The following is a 24,428-nucleotide window of genomic DNA, read 5'->3' as shown; positions in this document are numbered from 1 at the left end:
TTAAATCTGTAGCCTTGGACTGGACCCCTGTCTCGCTCTCGCTTAGCTGCATACGGGCGCTAACGGAAGATACGCACTACGTAACAAACACTATATAGAGTACGTATCATGGTTAATTGACTCCACGCCCAAATTAGACAAACAACCATTCACACTCACATTCATACCTATGGACAATTTGGAGTCGCTAATTAACCTAGCATGTTTTTTGGAATGTGGGAGGAAATGGAATGGCCTTTATTGTCATTATACAAGATGTACAACGAAATTGGAGAAACCGGAGTACCCGGAGAAAACGCACGCATGCACGGGGGAGAACATGCCCAAGGGTGGAATCAAACCCGGGGCTCCTAGCTGTGTGGCCTGCACGCGAACCACTCTCCGACATGCAGCCCTCAGTAGTGTTGGTTTTTAACCAAAAAACGTGTTAACAGGGGCTGATGTTAACCAAGGCTAGCATGCAGCCCTCCGTGTTGGTTGTTAACCAAAAAACCTGTTAACCGGGGCAGATGTTAACCAAAGTTAGCATGTTTTTTTTTTTGGTTAACTTTGAAAATTTAGGCCAGAATTTTGTCTCGCATACACGGGGGAGAGAAAACTCCACACAACGATGGCCGAGGGTGGAATCAAACTTGGGGCTCCTAGCTGTGTAGACTGCACGCGAACCACTCGCAATCCGTGCAGCCCTCAATCGTGTTAACCAAAAACGTGTTAACTGGGGCGGATGTTAACCAAGGTTAGCATGTTTTTTTTTGTTAACTTTGAGAAAACCCACGCATGCATGGGGGGGGGTGGGGGGTGGGGGGGGGGGCGAACATGCAAACTACACACAAAGATGGCCGAGGGTGGAATCGAACTCGGGTCTCCTAGCTGTGTGGCTTGCATGCTAACCACTCGTGCAGCCCTCAATAGTGTTGGTTGTCAACCAAAAAACATGTTAACTGAGGCGGATGTTAACCAAGGTTAGCAAGTTTTTTTGGTTAACTTTGAAAATTTTGGACCAAATTTTTGTCTCGGTTTGTGTGCATTCAAGCCTATGTCTTGTTGGGAGGAAACCGGAGTACCCAAAGAAAACCCATGCATGCACTGGGGGGGGGGGGGCATACAAACTACACACAAAGATGCCCGAGAGTGGAATCGAACTCGGGTCTCCTAGCTGTGTGGCTTGCATGCTAACTATTCGTGCAGCCCTCAATAGTGTTAAACATGTCAAAAAACCTGTTAACTGGGGCGGATGTTAACCAAGGTTAGCATGTTGTTTTGGTTAACTTTGAAAATTTTGGGCGAACATGCAAACTCCACACAAAGATGGCCGAGGGTGGAATCGAACTCGGGTCCCCTAGTTGTGTGGCTTGCGTGCAGCCCTCATTAGTGTTGGCTGTCAACCAAAAAACATGTTAACTGAGGCGGATGTTAACCGAGGCGGATGTTAACCAAGGTTAGCATGTTTTTTTTGGTTAACTTTGAAAATTTTGGACCAAATTTTTGTCTCGGTCTGTGTGCATTTAAGCCTATGTCTTGTTGTGTTGCTAATACATTGCGTTACTCCTACTGTGTTCGTAATGGGAATAGTTTTGAAATGTACCTTTCTGATTTTCAATGTTAACCTCCAAACGTTACGAATTCAATGAAAGATTGTGCTATTTTCCACTTCCCCAGTTATGAAAAATGATTTATATATTTGTATATGAAAGGTGTTGGAGGATGAGAACGAATAAAAATATCTGGGCAATTGGATTGTGAAAAGGATCTATAATTAAATCTGTGCTATTGTCAAATGCAAGGCTGTTTAATATATGAATAAATAATATTGCAGTCCAAGTAATCTTATTAATGTGAGGGGTTATTGGAAGCGTTATGATTTATTTTAATTATGTATTTGTTTATCGAGCAAAGAGAATCCATGAGAAGACATGCATATTAACGTCTGCACCAGCTACTATTCAATCCCGAGTCGCATTTAAGTGCTGGGCCAAAATTAAAAGGCGAATGAGTGAGAAGGCAAAGCAGATATTTTAAAGTAAATAGGCAATGTTATGACTTTATTGCCATAATATTAGAACCCCCCCACACCTAATTTTTTTTAAAAATATTGTGTTTCTCATAATATGGTAATTTATGAAAATAGTTTTTCTTCATTATTTAAACTATATGCTACTAAAATGGTAATATTTTACCTCATAATATTACAACTTTTTCTTGTTAGATTGCATGTTTTTCCTCTTAATATTTTGACTTTATTCTTGTAATATTACAGCTGATTTTTCCCATTTCTGCAGTTTTTTGTTTTTCCATTTCAGGCTATTTCAACTTTCTTCCTGTAAATGTTTTCACAATAATGACTTTTTTCCCATATTATGATGATTTGTTTACAAAATATATATTATTTAAACTTCATGCGACTGAAATTTTAGTATTTTTTTAATTTTTAATATTAAGTTGTTTTTGTAAAATTTTAAACTTTATCTCATTATATTGCTTTTATATATTATATATTTTTTATATTATATTGCATTATATAACTTAATATATTCCAATAACATGTATTTATTTTTTCAATTTCAGATGTTTTTTTTTTTTTTTTACACCAATTTTAACATTCTTTTTGTACTTATGATTTCACTTTGATTATATTTTGACTGATATTCTTTACATTCTCTGACTATTTTAAGTTATTCTGCAAACACATTTCCTGGAAATTACAACTTAATTTTTTTTTTCTCATTGCACAACACAAAAAAAAATATTTTTTTATACTCCTAAAATGACATTTTTTTGCTGATTTTTCTTTCTTCTTGTAAAGTTTATTCTTGTAATTATGAATTTATTCCCACAATATTTTGACATTATTAGAACTTATTCCACAACCTAATTTCCAAAAGTTGTTTCTCAAATTACAATGTAAAAATATATATTTTTCTTTAATATTTAAAGTAAAATTATTTTACTTTATTTCAATATTTAGGACTTTATTCTTGCAAAATTACTGCAGATTTATTATTTATTTTTTACATGTGTTTTATTGGGTTTAAATGTTATTTTTACAATATACAGCAGGCCAATTTAAAAGGTGCACTTATGTCATATGTATAAATATAATAATATATATATTTAAAATAATAAACTTTCTTCTTGTGAAGTTTATTCTTGTAATTATGAATTTATTCCCACAATATTTTGACATTATTAGAAAATTTTCCACAACCTAATTTCCAAAAGTTGTTTCTCAAATTACAATGTAAAAAATATATTTTTCTTTAATATTTAAAGTAAAATTATTTTACTTTATTTCAATATTTTGGACTTTAATTAAATTAAATTACCTTTAAATTAATTAAAAATTAGAATATATTTTTTTTACATGTGTTTTATTGGGTTTAAATGTTATTTTTACAATATACTGCAGGCCAATTTAAAAAGTGCACTTTGGGTATGTTCAAAGCACAGGAAGCAAGCATGTATAAATATAATAATATATATAAATTTAAAATAATCTGCTTGCTGTTGCTTCAACGCAGTTGCATGTAAAAACGCATCTCGGACATGACTTACTGGGGGTTAAAAAAAAAAAAAAAAAGAGCACGTCAGGCTGTTTTTCTTCCCTCCGCCCCCGTTGTTGAGAGCCAAGGTTGGAGCTCAGGTCAAAGTCGAGGAGAAGAAGAAGACGGAGACATGAGTCAAAATCCGCTCCCAGCTTCAGCCTTATTAGTGTAGTCAAAGGCAATTTGGTAACGAGTGGACATTTTAATGTTAGTCAGCATCATGTAATTGTGAGGGGAGGGTGCTGGGATGGGTGGGGGGGGGGGGGGTTGCGAGTAAGAATGGCTGCAAGGAGGCCTGCATGGACATTAAATGACTGGCTGTTTGTGCTTGGGTGATGATTTATGGTTCTGCTGCAGGGGTTCATACATGTTAGTGTGCAAGGGAGGGGGGGGTGGGGTGCAGGGGGGGGGCAGGTCCACTTACAGCATCCGCATCATACTAGCAAAAGGAGCTGCATTTGGGTTCCCGGGAAAAAACATGTATAAATACTAGGCATGTTTTTGTCATTGGTACGCAACCTATTTAGACTACAAAGGTAAAAAAAAAAATGCTAACAGCAAACTAGCATCTGTGACGCTGAAAGGCTAGCTAGGCGGCGTTTTAGTGTTAGTCCGCCATCTAAATACAGTTTTTCGTGTTAGCTCCTACAATAATATCGCTGTAGCTCGTTTTTTTTTAGGGTTTTAGTGTGAAAATAGTTATTTCCTATGACGTGTATTGTTAGCTAGCTCATATTAACTTGTTTTCCTTTACGACATGGACATGAAGATCGAAGCTCGGCAGTTGAAATCCTTCAATTATTGTTTTTTTTCTCATGTTTTGTTTAGGGTGACGCCCCCCCCCAACAAGTAAACGTGTGTGAACATCCAGCAGCAACGCAACATTTTGGTATGACTAATACATTCATTCATTTATTTTCTATCGGTTATTCTCACGGGGGTCGTGGGGTGGTGCAGGGGGGGGGCAGGTCCACTTACAGCATCCGCATCATACTAGCAAAGGAGCTGCATTTGGGTTCCCGGGAAAAAACATGTATAAATACTAGGCATGTTTTTGTCATTGGTACGCAACCTATTTAGACTACAAAGGTTAAAAAAAAAATGCTAACAGCAAACTAGCATCTTGTTGGGTGCGTCTGTGATGCTAAAAGGCTAGCTAGGCGGCGTGTTAGTGCGCCATATAAATACATTTTTTCGTGTTAGCTCCTACAATAATATCGCTGTAGCTCGGTTAAGATTACAGTCCGGTTTTTTTTAGGGTTTTAGGGTTAGGGTTAGCTAGTTCATTGTTAGCTAGCTCATATTAACTTGTTTTCCTTTACGACATGGACATGAAGATCGAATGAACGGCAAGTGTAAATTACTCTGAAATCCTTCAATTATTGTTTTTTTCTCATGTTTTGTTTAGGGTGACGCCCCCCCGCCCAACAAGTAAACGTGTGTGAACATCCAGCAGCAACGCAACATTTTTGGCATGACTAATACATTCATTAATTTATTTTATATCAGTTATCCTCACAGGGGTCGTGGGGGGGGGGGTGCTGGAGTCTATCCCAGCTGTCTTCGGGCAAGAGGCGGGGTACACCCTGGTGTACTGGTGGCCAGCCAATCACAGGGCACATATAGACAAACAACCATTCACACTCACATTCGTACCTATGGACAATTTGTGCAGCCTTCAATAGTGTTGGTTGTTAACCAAAAAAACGTGTTAACCGGGGCGGATGTTAACCAAGGTTAGCATGTTTTTTTTGCCTCCTGTTTGTGTGCACTCAAGCCTATGTGTTGTTGGGAGGAAACCGGAATACCTGGAGAAAACCCACGCATGCATGGGAGGGGGGGGGGGGGGGGGGGACATGCAAACTCCACGCAAAGATAACCGAGGGTTGAATCGAATCAGGGGCTTCTAGCTGTGTGGCCTGCACGCTAACCACTCGTCCGCCGTGCAGTCCTCAATAGCGTTGGTTGTTAACCAAAAAAACTGAAGTCGCCAATTAACCTAGCATGTTTTTGGAATGTGGGAGGAAACCGGAGTACCCGGAGAAAACCCACGCATGCATGGGGGGGGGGGGGGGGGGGGACATGCAAACTCCACGCAAAGATAACCGAGGGTGGGATCGAATCAGGGGCTACTAGCTGTGTGGCCTGCGCACTAACCACTCGTCCGCCGTGCAGTCCTCAATAGTGTTGGTTGTTAACCAAAAAAAACCGGAGTCGCTAATTAACCTAGCATGTTTTTGGAATGTGGGAGGAAACCGGAGTACCCGGAGAAAACCCAAAAAAAACTCCACACTGAGATGGCCGAAGGTGGAATTGAACCCGGGTCTCCTAGCTGTGAGGTCTGCGCGCTAACCACTCGTCCACCGCGCAGCCCGCATGACTTAATATTTTGATGAAAAACATACTGAATTGAGTGTCACTTTAGCCTGAAAGGAGACTAGCGAGATCTAGCGAGGTCATGGGTGTCCTTTTCGCCAATTAGCGTTTAATTAAAAAAATTTAATTTAGAACACAATTCCAACCAATATATAACAGTTGATGAATCAAAACAAAAATACTAAGAATGATTAGAACACTCCGGATGTTTCCGTCAGTCGGTGTACGCGACCATGTTTGCCGTTTCCTGCTGCCTTTTTAATGTCCTCACTGCCTTCTGTGACATTTAACTCAGCAACTCCAGGGCATCAGTGGGGGCGGAGGGGAGGGGGGGGCATCTCCACCTGGCAAGATGTTAATAAAGGTGACAGCGGGGGGGTCGACGGGGCAGGAAGCTGTGGGTGTCACACCCCCCGCCACCATCCGAGAGCAAAGCCAACGTTGCTTAAACTGTCAAGAGGTCCCTGCACTGTGAATGTAGGCGTTCATAAAGGAAGGGCGGACGATATTTACTCAAAGTAGGAAGGGCCTGAAAATAGATACAAGGAGCCCACGTTTCAGCGTAACCGATAGCAACGCAGGATTTCATAAACATACATATCCATAATGCAAATCCATGAGCATACCTTTTTGCACAACTGTGATGCCATCTTTATGGCCTCCAGTATTGCTGGTTGTATTAGTATCATATCACTTTTTTTTTTAAATATAAAACAATAATAATAAAATAATAACAAAAATAATTTGTATTACTTTAATTATGCAAAATATTTTTACTTTGTACATTTTCTTTTCATAATATCATGACTTTATTTCCATATTTTGACGTTATTCCCATAATACCATAACTTTTTCCCCAAGCTAGTTAAAAAGCTAAAAAATTACAACTGTATTTTTTTTTACTTGTTTCTCATAATACGACTTTTCAAATATTTTCTATAAAATTATCTGAAATATTTCAACTCTGGGCTACCAAAATATTGTCATATTTTTCAATATGACAAAGTTTTTCAAAAAATTATAGCTTTTTTTTTCCTGATTCTGCTGATTTTTCTTTTTAAATGAATAAACTTTCTTCATGTTAATTTTCTTCTTGTTTTTATGACTGTATTCCCATAATATTTTGAATTTATTCAACTTCACTTTATTATTAGAACTTTTTCTGCGACATCATTTCCTGAAAATGGCAACATTATTCATCGTTTTGTTTCTATTTAGTTCAAAGTGAAGCTACTAAAATTATGTTATTTTCCCCTCATAATATTACAATGTTATTCTCGAAAAATTTAAACAAAAAAATTCTCTTAATATTTTGACTTTTTGGGGGGGGAAATTACTGCATTTTTTTTTTTATTTTTTGCTGATTGTATTTTTTTCTTTTTACAAATTTCTTGTAAAATTATATTTTTATGGTTTTGTTCTATTTGGTTCAAATTGTTATTTTCCCTCATAATACTACAATGTTATTCTCGCAAAATAAAAAAAAATCGTAATATTTTGACTTTTTTGGGGGAAAATTACTGCATATTTTTAAATTTTTTTCTTATTGTATTTTTTTTTTTTTACAATTTTCTTGTAAAATTATATTTTTACAGTGTGCTGTGACCAACGTTATTCATCGTTTTGTTTCTATTGAGTTCAAATTGAAGCTACTAATTATTTATTTTATTTATTTTTGGACTTTTGGGGGGGAAATGACTGCATATTTGTACATATTTTGCTTATTGTATTTTTTTTTTTTTTTACAAATTTCTTGGAAAATTATATTTTTATTGTTTTGTTCTATTTGGTTCAAATTCAAGCTACTAAAATGATGTTATTTTCCCTCATAATACCACAATGTTATTCTCGTAAATAAAATAAAAAAATCTCTTAATATTTTGATTATTTGGGGGAAATTTACTGCATATTTTTAAAATTTTTGCTTATTGCATTTTTTTTTTTTACAAATTTCTTGTAAAATTATATTTTTATTGTTTGGTTTTATTTGGTTCAAATTGAAGCTACTAAAATGATGTTATTTTCCCGCATAATATGAGGGAAAATATCATAAATATGTTATTCTTGCAAAATAAAAAAAAATCTTAATATTTTGACATTTTTGGGGGAAATTACTGCATTTTTTTTATTTTACAAATTTCTTGTAAAATTATATTTTTATGGTTTTGTTCTATTTGGTTCCAATTGAAGCTACTAAAATGATGTTATTTTCTCTCATAATACTACAATGTTATTTTTGCAAAATAAAAAAAAAATCTTAATATTTTGACTTTTTGGGGGGAAATATTTAAAAAAAAAATTTTTTTTACAAATTTCTTGTAAAATTCTATTTTTCCGATGTGCTGTGACCAACACAAAACAAAACAGAGGCAAAACAAAACTGATACAAGGTGGCTCTCACCCTAAGTCATCCGGGATAGACTCCACCGTGTTTTCTTCTGTGAGACACAAACACACGATGATTATACATACTCATAAATTATCTTAGCAACAGTAGGCCTGCAAAATTTCCATATTTCGCATATAGGACGTCACTGTGCATTTACTCACAGTGATTTCAATGAAGCATTACACCATCTGTGTGTGTGTGTGTGTGTGTGCCTACATTTATGTAAGCACGAAGCGTGCCGCTGTGCTTCACTAAATCACCAAAAGTGTTTGACTGTGAAAGTTACAGTACACACATACACACACATATATATACACACATATATATATACACACAAACAGGCAGGTTTTGAGGCGCCGTTATCAACCTTGTGTTTTCCTCCTCAGAGCGCTGGCTAAATAATGAGCAAAGTAAAATAATTGGATGCGTCAGTGCTGCTACACACTTGTTATGTTCTGTCTTTGTCAGCGAAGGCAACATGCAAAGTGAGTCACTCGGCTCGCACGACAAGGGAGACTTTGTTGTGAGCACGTGCATCCTTTTTTTTTTTTTATTTCTTTATTTTCGGATGTGACGACACACTCAACATTCACCCGACAACACCCGACTCGATACGGTTAGAGCAGGGGCCTCAAACGAGTGTCCTGCGGGCCACATTTGGCCCGCGGGCCGCATGTTTGATATGAAAGTTTATGAAATGTTATGACTTTATTGCCATAATATTAGAATCTCCCCCCACCTATTTTTTTTTTCACCTAGTTTTTCTTCATTATTTAAACCAGGGGTCTCAAACATGCGGCCCGCGGACCAAAAGTGGCCCGCAGGACACTAGTTTGAGCCCCCCCCCCCCCCCCCCGCCTTGATATGAAAGTTTAACGTTAGTGCGGCCCGAGCAAGTTTTGATATGGATGCTGTATGGCAGGGGTCTCAAACACGCGGCCCGCAGGCCAAATGTGGTCCGCAGGACACTCGTTTGAGGCCCCACCGCCTTGATATGAAAGTTTAATGTTAGTGTAGCCCGCGCAAGTTTTGATATGGATGCTGTATGGCAGGGGTCTCAAACACGCGGCCCGTGGGCCAAATGTGGACCGCAGGACACTAGTTTGAGGCCCCCCCCTCCCCCGCCTTGATATGACAGTTTAATGTTAGTGCGGCCCGCGCAAGTTTTGATATGGATGCTGTATGGCAGGGGTCTCAAACACGTGGCCCGCGGGCCAAATGTGGTCCGCAGGACACTAGTTTGAGGCCCCACCGCCTTGATATGACAGTTTAATGTTAGTGCGGCCCGCGCAAGTTTGATATGGATGCTGTATGGCAGGGGTCTCAAACACGCGGCCCGTGGGCCAAATGTGGCCCGCAGGACACTAGTTTGAGGCCCCCTGCCTTGATATGAAAGTTTAATGTTAGTGCGGCCCGCGCAAGTTTGATATGGATGCTGTATGGCAGGGGTCTCAAACACGCGGCCCGCGGGCCAAATGTGGCCCGCAGGACACTAGTTTGAGGCCCCACCGCCTTGATATGAAAGTTTAATGTTAGTGCGGCCCGCGCAAGTTTTGATATCGATGCCGTATGGTATCATGTACCCAGAAAAAATTATTACGTTTGATTAATGTTCATGTTAAAGGTTAAATAACTGTTAGTTATCCTCCCTATCCGTGTGGAAGTGGTAAGTTTTTTGGCTATTTAAGTTTAAAGGAAATAATTTGAAGGCTACCGTTTAGGTCGCTAGCTCTCTAGTTTGCGAGTTAGCATGTGTCTCAAGACCCTGCAGTTGCGCAATATGTTGTAAATAAAAAGAGTATAAATGTGACTATAGTCGTGTTTTGTCATGTCTACAGGGCTCTAATAATGCTTTGTTTATTTTAATATGAAAAAATAATTTGTCTACCCACCAACTATACTATGTGGTTTTTATTATTTGCCGTTTTATTATTATTATTATTATTATTATTATATTTATTTATGACTAATTGATTTTTTTTATTCTTGATTTATTTATTTTTCATCTTATTTTGTGTAGAAAAATAAAAATTAAGATATTTGAGAACAGTGGAATGTTTTATCAGAATGTTTTTTCTTGTAGAAAATCGGAACCAAAGCAAAGTTTATTAATTTTTCTGTTTTTAATAAATGCGTTTTTGGGGTTTTTTTTTTTGGAAAACCTGATGGGCCCAGTCTCACCCAGACCCTAGCTCCAGTGGCCCCCAGGTAAATTGAGTTTGAGGACCCCTGGGTTAGAGCCTTCTCAGGTCAACAAGGTAAGAAGAGCATCCACGCCACTACTTGAACGTCCCGGTTGGATTCACTCAAGGTCGTTAAAGATGAATGAGGAGGCTTGTTGATCTAAAAATAAAAAGATGGCGTCATGGCTCACGCGTGATACCGCTAAGAGCAGGGGCGTCAACACTTTTTCCAACCAAAAACAAAAGATTTGAGGCAACCAATTTGATTTTTTGACATTTTTGTATTTAAAATGTAAAATTATTTTCATATTATTAACTCATTCGCTACCAAAGACGTATTTATATGTTTTTTTCAACACGATTGTTAGCTCCCAAGAACTAAGATTTTAAATGTAATATTTTCATATTATTAACTCATTCGCTACCAAAGACGTATTTTTCTCTTTTTTTTTAACCCAACTGTTAGCTCCCAATGAGCTAAGATTTTAAATGTAATATTATTTTCATATTGTTATCATATTAACTCATTCGCTACCAAAGACGTATTTATATGTTTTTTTCAACGTGACTGTTAGCTTCAGGAGCTAAGATTTTAAATGTAATATTTTCATATTCAACTCATTCGTTACCAAAGACGTATTTTTCGGGTTTTTTTTACCCAACTGTTAGCTCCCAAGAGCTAAGATTATTTTCATTATCATATTTTTAACTCATTCGCTACCAAAGACGTATCTATAGGTTTTTTTAACCAGACTGTTAGCTCCCAAGAGCTAAGATTTTAAATGTAATATTATTTTTATATTTTTAACTCATTCGCTACCAAAGACGTATTTTTTGTTTTTTTTAACCGACTGTTAGCGCCCAAGAGCTAAGATTTTAAATGTAATATTTTCATATTTAACTCATTCGCTACCAAAGACGTATTTTTTTTTTTTTTAACCTGACTGTTAGCTCGCAAGAGCTAAGATTTTAAATGTAATATTATTTTCATATTATTATCATATTAACTCATTCGCTACCAAAGACGTATTTATATATTTTTTTCAACGCGATTGTTAGCTCCCAAGAGCTAAGATTTTAAATGTAATATTTTCATATTTAACTCATTCGCTAACAAAGCCTTATTTTTCGTTTTTTTTTTAACCGACTGTTAGCGCCCAAGAGCTAAGATTTTAAATGTAATATTATTTTCATATTATTAACTCATTCGCTACCAAAGCCGTATTTATACACGTTTTTTTAACCCGACTGTTAGCTCCCAATGAGCTAAGATTTTAAATGTAATATTATTTTCATATTTTTAACTCATTTGCTTCCAAAGACATATTTATACGTTTTTTTTAACCCGACTGTTCGCTCCCAAGATTTATTTATATGATTTTTTTTGCGCGAGAGGCACAAATTTCCGATAAATGTTAGCATGTTAGCATGCTCATATCAGCATACCAACATTTTTTTGGTACTTTCATGAGTGAACATATACAAACACTTAGCACTATCATGCTAGGTGTTTGCATGCGTACGTTAGCATTGTTAGCATGCTAATGTTAGCATACTAGCATTTTGGGATATTTTCATACCTGTTGTAGCTTTGCAAACCGGGCGTTGTGTATAAAATGCCCCCCCCCCCATGCATTTGGTGTAAAACAAGTTGTAAACATTGTATATCCGGAGTGTTTGTATTGGCGGTGACAGCGTAGGAAGACGGTCTGCTGCACTGAGCATTATTGTCGGACCAAGGTTAAGGTCAAGGTCGCAGCAGGCTGCCTTGCCGCCAGAGGCTGAGGTAACCTGAACCAACAACTGCCACCCACACCAGAGAGTCCTTGTGATCTCCCGCCTGGGTGTGAAATGAACAACGTTTGCCCTTCTGATGCTGTTGACACAAATCTGAAAGCGGTTGGCTTTTTTTGTTTTATCATCCCCAAAATTATGGAAGCCCCTTTCCGACGCTGAAAGTAAACAAACATCCCGACGCTAAGTCATAGTATGAGATTTAAAAAAAAAAGTCAAAATATCAACATTATGTCATTATGTCAGATAAAAAGGCAAAAGTTTCGGGTTAAAAGTCACAATTATGGGATAAAAAGTCAAAAAAGTAGGACAAAACAAATAAATATATCATATTATAAAAGGTAAAAAGTAAAAATTATGAGATAAGAAGTCATAACTATGAGATAAAAAGCTGAAATTATGAGATAAAATGTCAAAATTATGACAAAAAGTCACAATTATGAGACAGTTGAAATTATGAAATAGGAAAGCCATGCGGCTTTTCAACACAATGAGGGGTGGGGCTACAAACACACAAAAAATACAAAATAAATTAAAATAAATTAAAATTAATTAAAATTAATAAAAAATAAATTAAAAAAATAAAATTAATGAAAATTAATACAAAATTAATTTAAAAAATTATAAAATAAATTTACAAAATAAATAAAGATTTTTTTATTTCCCTACTCCTTTTGTACGGTACGTGACAAAAAAGAAAATAAAATAAAATTAATAAAAATTAATAAAATGAATTAAAAAAACCTTAAACTATATTAGGAAAGCAGGAAGTGAACAAATGTAACAGTTACTGATTGTAAAAGTACCAGATGGAGGGGTAGGATTTAATAAGGATTTAATTAGGATTTAATAAGCTTTACTTCTAGTGAGCTAACCCGAAGCCAAAAGATTACCACTTCCACACGCGATGTTTTTTTTTCTACTCTATTACGTCTTCATGCAGTGTTAATGTAATGTAAGCTAATGTTTTTTGGGGGTTTTTTTTGACTGAAATACTACATATGCCTTGTATTTTAATATGTTTTGACTAATACTAGACCATAGTCGAAAAAATTTAGGACAAAATAAAAAATTAAAAAACCTTAAACTATATTAGGAAAGCAGGAAGTGAACAAATGTAACAGTTACTGATTGTAAAAGTACCAGATGGAGGGGTAGGATTTAATTAGCTTTACTTCTAGTGAGCTAACCCGAAGCCAAAAGATTACCACTTCCACACGCAAAGTGGTCTAATACTAGACCATAGTCAAAAAAATTATATTAGGAAAGCAGGAAGTGAACAAATGTAACAGTTACTGATTGTAAAAGTACCAGATGGAGGGGTAGGATTTAATAAGCTTTGCTTCTTCCTACTCCTTTTTGGACATGTGGAACTGGGAACTGATTATGGGATGCATTCAATTGTAATCTGATGCATGTTCAAATTAAATTAAACCATTACAATAATATTTGAGTCCATGTATACGTGGCTATACTAACAATATTTATGGGTCCTGATGGTGTGACAGATTGCTGATGAAATTGCTGATCAACAACCTAAGGAGGATTCCACGCAGTGGAGTAGTGACTCACATCGGATGTCGGATGTTCCCGCCCCACGGATCGGATGCGTGCAGGAACTCTGAACTCCAGTCTTGATGACTCTTAGGTCAGATCTGTGAGAATAACACGAGATGGCAGGTCAGGCTTAACAGTTCAGATATTAGAATATGAAAACATATGCGGTGAATATGTATGTTATGTTTGGATAGCTGTGCTAGCATACTGGATAGCATCCTGTGCTGGCTATACAAGACCAAACAGGTCTCCAAAAACCCACCCCATCACAGAGGATGAGAGAGAATCCAGATGTCTAATAATAGACCTTAAAAGTCTTCTCTGCTTGCATCATTTTTATTGGAAATGGAAAAACTATTTTGGTTTCAAGGACCAAACAGGAAGACAAGTGAAACCTGCTTCTGTCAAACAAGTCTTCCAGTCCAGGTCCAGTGTGGTCTTACTGTGACCAAAAACCACTAAAGGCAACATCAGTCAGCTGATGTGAGGCTGAGATAAGCCCCCATTAGCGAGGCACTGGGAAAAAAAATGTTAGCTTTTAGTTCCGTCAACTTATTTTTGTGCATCAGGTCAACTACATTTTGTTAAAAAGTTGAGACAACTAGAAATGTTAGGGTTTGATCCTCCCCAACTAATAAAATAGTTCAGTCTGCTTTGAAATGTGGGCGTGGCCAACTTGGACAAGAGTGGGATGGGTTTTGCACATGCACGCACACACACACACACACACACACACACACACACCACAAATATCACCCCCCCCGCACACACACATCACAAATATCACCCCCCCCCCACACACACATCACAAATATCACCCCCCCCGCACACACACATCACAAATATCACCCCCCACACACACACATCACAAATATCACCCCCACACACACACATATCATAAATATCACCCCCCCCACACACACACACACATCATAAATATCACCCCCCCACACACACACACATCACAAATATCACCCCCCCCCCCCACACACATCACAAATATCACCCCCCCAGACACACACATCACAAATATCACCCCCACACACACACACATCACAAATATCACCCCCCACACACACATCACAAATATCACCCCCCACACACACACATCACAAATATCACCCCCCCTACACAAACACACATCACAAATATCACCCCCCCCCCCAGACACACACATCACAAATATCACCCACACACACACACATCACAAATATCACCCCCCCACACAGACATCACAAATATCACCCCCCCCACACACACATCACAAATATCACCCCCCCCCCACACACACACCACAAATATCACCCCCCCCCACACACACACATCACCAATATCACCCCCCACACACACACATCACAAATATCACCCCCCCACACACACATCACAAATATCACTCCCCCCCACATCACCAATATCACCCCCCCCCACACACCACAAATATGACCCCCCCCACACACACATCACCAATATCACCCCCCCCACACACACATCACCAATATCACCCCCCCACACACACATCACAAATATCACCCCCCCCACACACACATCACCAATATCACCCCCCATGCACACACATCCCAAATACCCCCCCCCCCACACACACACACACCACCAATATCACCCCCCCACACACATCCCAAATATGACCCCAAAGCAACTTGATCTTTTAAGTTGAATAAACGTAGTTGGGAGTTGAAATGATCTGAAATTATTTGATAGATTTCATCCAAATTTTAAGGTCACTTAAAATGACTAAGTTACTAAAGTTATTTTGAGGTTACAATTTTTTTTTAAGTTGAGTCAATTTGGATTTTTTTTTTCCAGCGTGGTGGTATCTCCCCGTCGTATAAGAATAGTTCATCCCTCTCCTCAGCCTCAGCCTCCATCATCAGGACTTACAGTACACGTACAGTAGCTATTAGTCTGATTAAACGCTGAAAGCTTTTAAATTCTAATTAAATCATTAAAAATGATGAATGTGCAAAAACTTCATTACTTTTTTTAAATTAGGAATGACTGGCTTAAATCACCACCCCCCCCCCCCCCCCCCCCCCCCGTCTCATTGCAAGGACCATAAAGACGTGAATTTAATCTAAAAGGAGTGTTAAAAAAAAAAAAAAAAGAAAGTGAGGTCAGGGCATTCTTCTTCTCGTTGGCTGGTGTTCAGCCAGGTGTGAAGCATCAGGAGCCGCCATCTTTAAAGCGATTCCAAAAGATGAGTCATTGTGGACCAAGAAGGGCAAATAACGTTCACACTTGGTGTGGCAGCCTGAATACTTGCATTTACGCCGCATTGAAGAGCGCTTTATTCCGGTTTAACCTCAATATTGCATTTTTCCATACGTTTTATTCACATAGAAGGATTCAAGTCCACACATCAGGTGCTGCAAAAAATGTTCGGGAACCACCGGGCTATATAGCCTAGCATGTTTTTGGAATGTCGGAGGGGTACATGCAAACTCTACACAGAGATGGCCGAGGGTGGAATCGAACCCGGGTCTCCTAACACTTCACCGTGCAGCCTTCAATAGTGTTGGTTGTTAACCGGGACGGATGTTACTAACCAAGGTTAGCATATTTTTTTTTTTTTTTTTTGGTTAACTTTGAAAATTGAGGCCAGAGTCGCTAATTAGCCTAGCATGTTTTGGGAATGTGGGAGGAGAACATGTGAACTCCACACAGAGATGGCCGAGGGTGGAATCGAACCCAGGTCTCCTAACACTCTTCACCGTGCAGCCTTCAATAGTGTTGGTTGTTAACCGGGGCGGATGTTACTAACAAAAGGTTAGCATGTTTTTTTTTTTTGTTAACTTTGAAAAATTGAGGCCAGAGTCGCTAATTAGCCTAGCATGTTTTGGGAATGTGGGAGGGGAACATGCAAACTCCACACAGAGATGTCCGAGGGTGGAATCGAACCCGGGTCTCCTAACACTCTCCACCGTGCAGCCTTCAATAGTGTTGGTTGTTAACCGGGACGGATGTTACCAACCAAGGTTAGCATGTGTTTTTTTTTTGGTTAACTTTGAAAATTGAGGCCAGAGTCGCTAATTAGCTTAGCATGTTTTGGGAATGTGGGAGGAGAACATGTGAACTCCACACAGAGATGGCCGAGGGTGGAATCGAACCCGGGTCTCCTAACACTCACCACTGTGCAGCCTTCTATAGTGTTGGTTGTTAACCGGGGCGGATGTTACTAACCAAGGTTAGCATATTTTTTTTTTTGGTTAACTTTGAAAATTTAGACCAGAATTTTGTCTCGTTTTTTGTGCACTCAAGCCTATGTCTTGTTGGGAGGAAACCGGAGTACCTGTGAGGCCTGCGTGCTAACCACTCATCCACCGTACAGCCATATTTTCATCAATACAGTATAAAAAAAACCTGCTTACTACCTTGTATCAGAGCCAAGCCTACGCAGGCACGGGGAGAACATGCAAACTCCGCACAGAATTGAACTCGGGTCTCCTAGCTGTGAGGCCTGCGTGCTAACCACTCGACCGCCGTGCAGCCTGGTTTCCAACATGTTTCTTGGCAATGACATCACATTTCCTTTGACAGCAATGGTTTCCATTGCACATCAAAGCTGATGTGGACAATAACACCCCGTCCTGCGGTGGGCCCTTAATCCTTCAACACCTGCGATTTGAAGCCCCCCACCCCCGCTTTGATGTCCCTTAGTGAAAGTTCACGTGGCAGGTGGGAGAAGGAAATGTATGCTTTTGCATGAGCACAAAGGAATGGATAGCTAGGGAGCCGTTTGCAGCCCACTGATGTTTTGTTACCACACAAATATCGAAATATATTTTAAAATTAGAAAAATGTTGTAATATTATCAGGAATGATAATGTCATTCTTGTAGCAAAAAGTGGAAAAAAAAAGAAAAAGGAGTAAAGTATTTTTTGAAAAATTAGGTTGCAAAAAATATTAAAAATATTAAAAGAGTAAAGTAAAAATATTATGGGAATAAATTTATAAGAAGCAAGTTGAAATTCTTGTAAAACAGCTGTAAATTCCCAATTTTAGTATATCCCAATTTTGTGTCAATTTTAATATATATTCTGGGAATAAATAATGTCCTTTTAGTAGCATAGAGTTGAAATATTAAAGGGGACCTATTGTGCTTTTTCCACATTTCTGACCTATAAATGTAGTTAGAATGTTTTATTCTCGTTTTTAAGGATGCTAAAGTTTCAGATCATGAGGTTTGCGTATTTGGAAGTGATCCCTGAAAGAAGTTTGGGATGGTTCAAAACGCTTGGTTTCAGAGGGTGTGGTAAAACTGCCCCTTTTGTGATGTCACAGAGGGATGGACTTCCTTGTATGATTTATATAGTCATTATATTATGAGAAGCACACAAAACAAGATAAAGTTGGAATTATTGGAAATTTATTTTGGGAAAAAATATATAAAGAAAAATATAAAATTAATTTTAAATTAATTTAAATTTATTTAATATATCTTACAATATTAAAAAAAATCATAATTGTGGGAACATTTACCAGAGGAGTTGAAACAATTGGAGATTGACAAAAAAAAATCAGTAAAAGGCAAATAAACAAGAATATGATATGATGAAGGTTAGAATTATTGGAAATTTATTTTGTGAAAAAAACAAAAATATAAAATATTGAATATATATTATAATATAGAAACAAAGTAAAAAAAATCAGTAAAAGGAAAAAAAACTAGAATAATATGATGAAAGTTGGAATTATTGGACATTTATTTTGGGGGAAAAATATATAAAATTAATATAAAATATATATTATAAGTCATAATTGTGAGAACATTTACCAGAGGAGTTGAAACAGTTGGAGATGGACCAAAAAAAAAATCAGTAAAATGGAAAAAAAAAAACCTAGAATAATATGATGAAAGTTGGAATTATTGTACATTTATTTTGGGAAAAAATATAAAATATTGACTATATATTATAATATAGAAACCAAGTCATAATTGTGAGAACATTTACCAGAGGAGTTGAAACAATTCAGAAAAAAATCAGTAAAAAGAAAAAAAAAACAAGAATATGTTAAAAGTTGGAATTATTGGACCTTTATTTTGGGGAAAAATATATAAGATTTATATAAAATATTCAATATATATTATAATAGAAGTCATAATTGTGAGAACATTTACCAGAGGAGTTAAAACTATTGGAGATGGACCAAAAAATGGACCGGAAAAAAAATGAGAATAATATGATAAAAGTTGGAATTATTGCACATTTATTTTGGGGAAAAATATATAAAATTAATATAAAATATTGAATATATATTACAGATATAATAGAAGTCATAATTGTGAGAGCATTTACTAGAGGAGTTGAAACAGTTAGAGATTGGCAACTACAAAAAAAAAAAAAATTTCGGTAAAAGTAAAAAAAAAAAAAAAAAACAGAATGATTTTACTAGAAAAAGTCCAAATTTTACAAGAAAAAATTTCCCCCATAAAAAGTCAATTCAGCAGTTTCAGCCAAAAATACCCAACTAAAGCAGCAACTGAGACAGTGACACGGCAGTCATCCAGATTTCCAGCACAGTGGGGGGTGTGGGGGGGTGGGGGGGGGCAGCCCAAAGGTTATACACTGCAGCAATATTCCACTGATAGAATAATTGGGGATGTTTACATCCAGTATGATGCATTCAATAACCACAGCCAGGCTGTCTTCTAAGAGTACGGCTGAACATAACATGATGGAGACGGGGGGTTGGGTGGAAAAAAAAAAAACACACAGGGTGTGGCTTCACCGTTGTCATGGCAACACGGTTATCACCGCTTTGACCCCGTCGCCGTGCGTACACTGTGGAGGAACTCCGCTCCAATCCGTCCCTCCCATAACGCTCGTCTCAAGAACATCGCTTGGATCACATGCATCCTGGCAACGCCAATATCAGCTTTAATAGGCTCCCGCTGCAATAAAACACAAGGATACAACGGGCATGATGACTGGGAATGCGGAGGAGGCGGCGTGCGCCTGACCTGCACACGACCCCGGTGTTGACGCTCGGTTGTTCTTAATGTTGGCTGTGAACAAGTGATATTTGACAACATAACAGCTTGCGTTTCATTGTTTTATCACTCTGACTCAGTGCTAACCTCCAGCTAAATGTGCACCGTCGTTAGGGTTTTTTTTACGGGTTTGAAACGAGGGCCGGCCAATTAGGGCTTAATGTAAGCTCTTCGGGAGAAGAAGACGCAAGGTGACGCTTTGGTAACGAGGGTTGTTTGTTTTTTTTACACCTCAAATCCTTTGTTGTGACTTGTGAGCAAGGATGATGCTCCAGTTCACTTCAGGCGTGAGTTGTAAAATTCTCCCATCTAGCGGTGAAATCTAGTACTGCACATTTAGCAGATGAGTGTTTCCAGACTTTTAAAAATGAAATTATGCCACTTGAATATAACAATTTATATTTATAATTATTTTATACCCTAGCATATAAATAAATATTTATATTTTGAGTTTAATCCAGTAAAATTGCAACATTTTCTTGTTAGAACACCACCATTTTATTTTAATACTTAAGTAAATTTATTATTAAATTGAATTATTTAAATTAAAATATTTAATGTAAAATTCCTGCTGATTTTTAAATTTTTTCTACTTTTTTGTGCATTCTTTGTTTAGTTTTATACATATCATTTGTTGTGACTTGTGAGCAAGGATGATGCTCCAGTTCACGTCAGACGTGAGTTGTAAAATTCTCCCATCTAGCGGTGAAATCTAGTACTGCACATTTATAGCAGATGAGGGTTTCCAGACTTTGAAAAATGAAATTATGCCACTTGGATATTTTGCAAAACTATTTATATTTCTAATTATTTTATATCCTAACATATAAAATAAATATTTATATTTTGAGTTTAATCCAGTAAAATTGCAACATTTTCTTGATAGAATACAACCATTTTATCTTAATATTTAAGTAAAATTATTATTAAATTAAATTATTTAAATTAAAATTTAACGTAAAATTCCTGCTGATTTTCCATTTTTTTCTATATTTTTGTGCAATTTTGTTTAGTTTTATATATATATATCCTTTGTTGTGACTTGTGAGCAAGGTTTGATGCTCCAGTTCACTTCAGACGTGAGTTGTAAAATTCTTCCATCTAGCGGTGAAATCTAGTACTGCACATTTATAGCAGATAAGGGCGTCCAGACTTTTTTCCCCAGCGTGGTCCACATAATGAAAAATAAAATGATGCCACTTGGATATTTTGCAAAACTATTTATATTTATAATTATTTTATATCCTAACATATAAAATAAATATTTCTATTTTGAGTTTAATCCAGTAAAATTGCAACATTTTCTTGTTAGAATACAACTATTTTATCTTAATATTTAAGTAAAATTTGTATTAAATTAAATGATTTAAATTAAAATATTTAATGTAAAATTCCTGCTGATTTTTTCAATTTTTCTAGTTTTTTTTTGGCATTCTTGTTTAGTTTTATCTTATATTACATATTGTTTTATATTTTAGAATGTGTTAAATTGCCCCTGGGCCGCACCACAGTTATCGAGCTTTGCATGAAAAGAAATGTACAAGTAAAAAAAATAATAATTGGCACCCAAATAAACTTATTTAACATCACTGGATATGATATACATTGGAATAAAAAAATCATAAACAAAATAGCAGCGAAAAAAAATAAAAAATGGATACAGAAACATTCTCACTTCATGTTTAAACAAGTATTTGTCATTTATTTCAATAAACCCAGCAACGTCGTACAGAAAAACAACTCCAAAACCAAAAACCTCAAGTGATTGTTAAAAACACAACAGTTTCTGAAGCACTTGAAGGCCTCAGAGGCGTTCGGGTACTTACGGTGAAGCGGGAGTCTAACATTTGTATTGGCAATACAAGTGTTTTTAGCGAATTATTCAGTGTTAAAATAAGAAGTGTTTATTGTTTATAGTATTTATTAATTTATTTTAGACATGTTTGCAAATAAGAAGGCGTGGTTTTCGAGCAGTGTGTCCAAAGAACATCGCGACTTCTGGCGTAAGTGGTGAAGTTTATGTAAGCTATTTAAGCTAGCACGGTACCATTAAGCTAGCTAGCTCGCTACCTAGCTTAACTGTACCGTTAAGATAGCTAGCTAGCTAGCTGTAAGCTAACTGTCGAACTACTATTCCTCTAAATAAACCCATTATATCCACTATAAAGTATTAATGAACGAGTATTTAATGTAGCAATAATTTCTCCTACAGTGTGGGAGTGTGGAATACTAACAGGTTGGAGAACGGCAGATTATCTTTTTAGCGATGATGCTACACACCCCGATACACTCAGGTGATGTCGGCACACTCATGAAAGAGTTTCTCGGTCCTTAAAAGTGTTGTGTTTCATATTCTATTCTATTTTATTCATTTCCACCATTAGTGTGTTTAACAGCGAGGCTTACCTGTGGGACAAGGTGACCGTTTTCCACAGCTTATTCCTGAGTGCATGCGAGAAGCGACGGAGTATAAAGTCAGTCAGCATCGGTCACTACGTGCTGCCTCCTGTTCCAGTGCAGGACGGTGAGAATCTTTATTTTTACTTGAAGTAAAACTTATATCCAACCATTTTAATATTGGGAAATTCAATAAGCACACGCTTCTTCGAATTCTACTTAGCTCCTTTGTCATGGTTAATAGCAACAGGTGGAGACAAAATGGCGACTAATTAGGACGCTAAGGGGGATACTACACACCCATACAAAGTAAATCCATGGCTTATATTGCCGATAATACTTGAAATTTGTCAAACTCATTGAAGATTTAATATTTAATTAATTGAATATTTTCACATTTGGAGCATAGATAATATTTTTAAGACATGAAATAATAAATCGTAGTAAATGTGTTCCCTAGGAAACCGAAGAGACTAGTTTAGTGCAACTGGACAATTACTGACACCTAGTGGCGATTGTGGTACACTACAACACTACATTCACATTAAGAACGGTTATTCTGCTTTGTTTGTATTTTATTACATTAACTTTTAATGCTTGAATATACAAAATTTAGGCCAACAATAAGTATAATTTTCTTAAATATTAGAATTGTCAAATTATAAAAAATAAATCAGATTAAGCACAGTTTTAAAGTCATTAATCATGATTAATTATCATTAGCAACTATGTGTGAAATATGCACATTTTTTACTGTGTTTAAAGAAGAGACAATAAATGACAGGAACTGAATATATGTAATTTTATTACATAAAGTCAAAATAATTAATTGTCATGGTTAATTCATTCCAAAACAGCAGATGAAAACCAAAATGTATGAAAACTGAAGCAATTTTCCCATAGGCAATAATGCAAATCTAATGATTCCATAGCAGATACCACAAAATATTAACAAAAAATATATATTTATTGAGAATAATTACTCTTACATGCAGAAAACAATACAACCACTTAGTCCGTAGTTTGTTACATGCAATATTGTACCATAACCAAGGCAAAATTTGGAGTATATGACTGTAATTTACACACTGTATGTAACGGTGGCTTCCTTTTAATTGTGTCTTAAGCAGTGAGAAATGTGATTGGCAGGTTTATTTGGGAGTGTGAGGACAACCAGCCAGTTAGACCGGTACGGCTGCTGACACGTTGAAGAAAATACATTCTAATATGTTGAGAATCTAATTAGTCATTTCTACTTTATGAATTAATATATCCACAGGAAAGCTGGACTGAACCATTACATGCATTCAAGTCACGTGACGATCCAATGAATAAGACTCCTACAGGTGAAATATTTATCATCCAAACTTTGAACTCACAAAGTCAATGTTAATCTGGAAATTGTGTTTTCTGTTTTTATTGAAGGTATCAGCATGGAAAAGCTGCAGACGTATTCAAGACAAACACATGACTCAGACTTCAGTGGTTTCCAATGCATCCACTGTAAAGCTTATATCTGCTCACCAAAGTCATAGGAATAACACACAGAAAAGACAATATTTGCATATAGTGTACCAGAAAGTTATTGCATTTGGTTATGCAAAATTGAGTATAAAGTATATTTTATAGATATGCAGTACGCCTGACAACGGTAAGTCTACCTTTTGTGTTTTTATGTACTGATTCATGGTGATGGTTAATGGGCGGTCAGTCTCTGTGTAAAATTTAAAGGACATTTATTTAGTGGTTTGCTTTAAGAAGTTATACAGTTACAGTATATATATATACGTAGATAAATATGTTTATATTAAAAAATAATCAAAAATTTAAAGCAAAAATAAATACATACACTGTAAAGTAAATCAAAAAGTACTGTTTTCCAGAGAGATTCCATGCAGAACAGCTCACAGTAGAAACTATGGTTAGTCACGTGTACCACTGTGAGCCAATCAGATCTTCGGAGTCATCCAAACCGCTCCAAAGTGGAGACGACACAGCACGCTATTATGTATTATTCTGTTTTTTCATAGTTTATACTTAATAGTTTCGCTGAACTAAATCATATTTAATTAACTCAATTGGCGAAGTGTGTTAAATTATAAAAAAAACACGCGGCTTTCATAATTATTTTCCATACGTCGCTGTGGGTCTCTCCCTTCTCGAGAATCTTTGGAGTGGTC

The 24,428-nt window shown here is 36.7% G+C and overlaps 1 protein-coding gene and 1 long non-coding RNA gene across 6 annotated transcripts; one reads left to right on the top strand and one right to left on the bottom strand.

Annotated features, from left to right (window-relative positions):
• Window positions 1-6,351: 6,351 nt before the first annotated feature.
• On the bottom strand, window positions 6,352-22,519 carry LOC131132804 (uncharacterized). Of its 3 annotated transcripts, XR_009130434.1 has the most exons (5): window positions 22,258-22,519; window positions 19,590-19,752; window positions 13,857-13,939; window positions 8,320-8,356; window positions 6,352-6,447 (listed from the first exon to the last, which is right to left on the bottom strand). It is a non-coding gene; the product is annotated as an uncharacterized LOC131132804 (long non-coding RNA). The 3 variants fall into 3 exon arrangements; XR_009130432.1 differs by lacking the exons at window positions 6,352-6,447; window positions 8,320-8,356 and adding an exon at window positions 10,457-10,650; XR_009130433.1 differs by lacking the exons at window positions 6,352-6,447; window positions 8,320-8,356; window positions 19,590-19,752 and adding an exon at window positions 10,457-10,650.
• On the top strand, window positions 21,690-24,113 carry terb2 (telomere repeat binding bouquet formation protein 2). 3 transcript variants are annotated; one of them, XM_058078763.1, is made up of 6 exons: window positions 21,690-21,854; window positions 22,064-22,145; window positions 22,236-22,375; window positions 23,398-23,437; window positions 23,533-23,594; window positions 23,674-24,113. In XM_058078763.1, the coding sequence occupies exons 1-6, from the start codon at window positions 21,791-21,793 to the stop codon at window positions 23,781-23,783; spliced, it is 498 nt and encodes a 165-aa protein (XP_057934746.1). In that variant the 5' UTR covers window positions 21,690-21,790; the 3' UTR covers window positions 23,784-24,113. The 3 variants fall into 3 exon arrangements, with proteins under 3 accessions (XP_057934746.1, XP_057934745.1, XP_057934744.1); XM_058078762.1 differs by having other exon boundaries at window positions 23,379-23,437; window positions 23,528-23,594; XM_058078761.1 differs by having other exon boundaries at window positions 23,376-23,437; window positions 23,528-23,594.
• The last annotated feature ends 315 nt before the right edge of the window (window positions 24,114-24,428 follow it).

The sequence above is a fragment of the Doryrhamphus excisus genome, chromosome 7, assembly GCF_030265055.1.
Source record: "Doryrhamphus excisus isolate RoL2022-K1 chromosome 7, RoL_Dexc_1.0, whole genome shotgun sequence".
NCBI classification, from domain to species: domain Eukaryota; kingdom Metazoa; phylum Chordata; class Actinopteri; order Syngnathiformes; family Syngnathidae; genus Doryrhamphus; species Doryrhamphus excisus.
The sequence above is the reverse complement of the archived record's forward strand: the minus strand, read 5'-3'. Positions and strand labels throughout refer to the sequence as shown.

Excerpts from the sequence above, each read along its gene's own strand:
- terb2 (XM_058078761.1), top strand. The coding sequence starts at position 21,791 with ATGTTTGCAAATAAGAAGGCGTGGTTTTCGAGCAGTGTGTCCAAAGAA. Across the intron at positions 23,438-23,527 it reads ACAACCAGCCAGTTAGACCG|GAAAGCTGGACTGAACCATT; the intron begins GTACGGCTGCTG and ends ATATATCCACAG. Across the intron at positions 23,595-23,673 it reads AATGAATAAGACTCCTACAG|GTATCAGCATGGAAAAGCTG; the intron begins GTGAAATATTTA and ends TTTTTATTGAAG.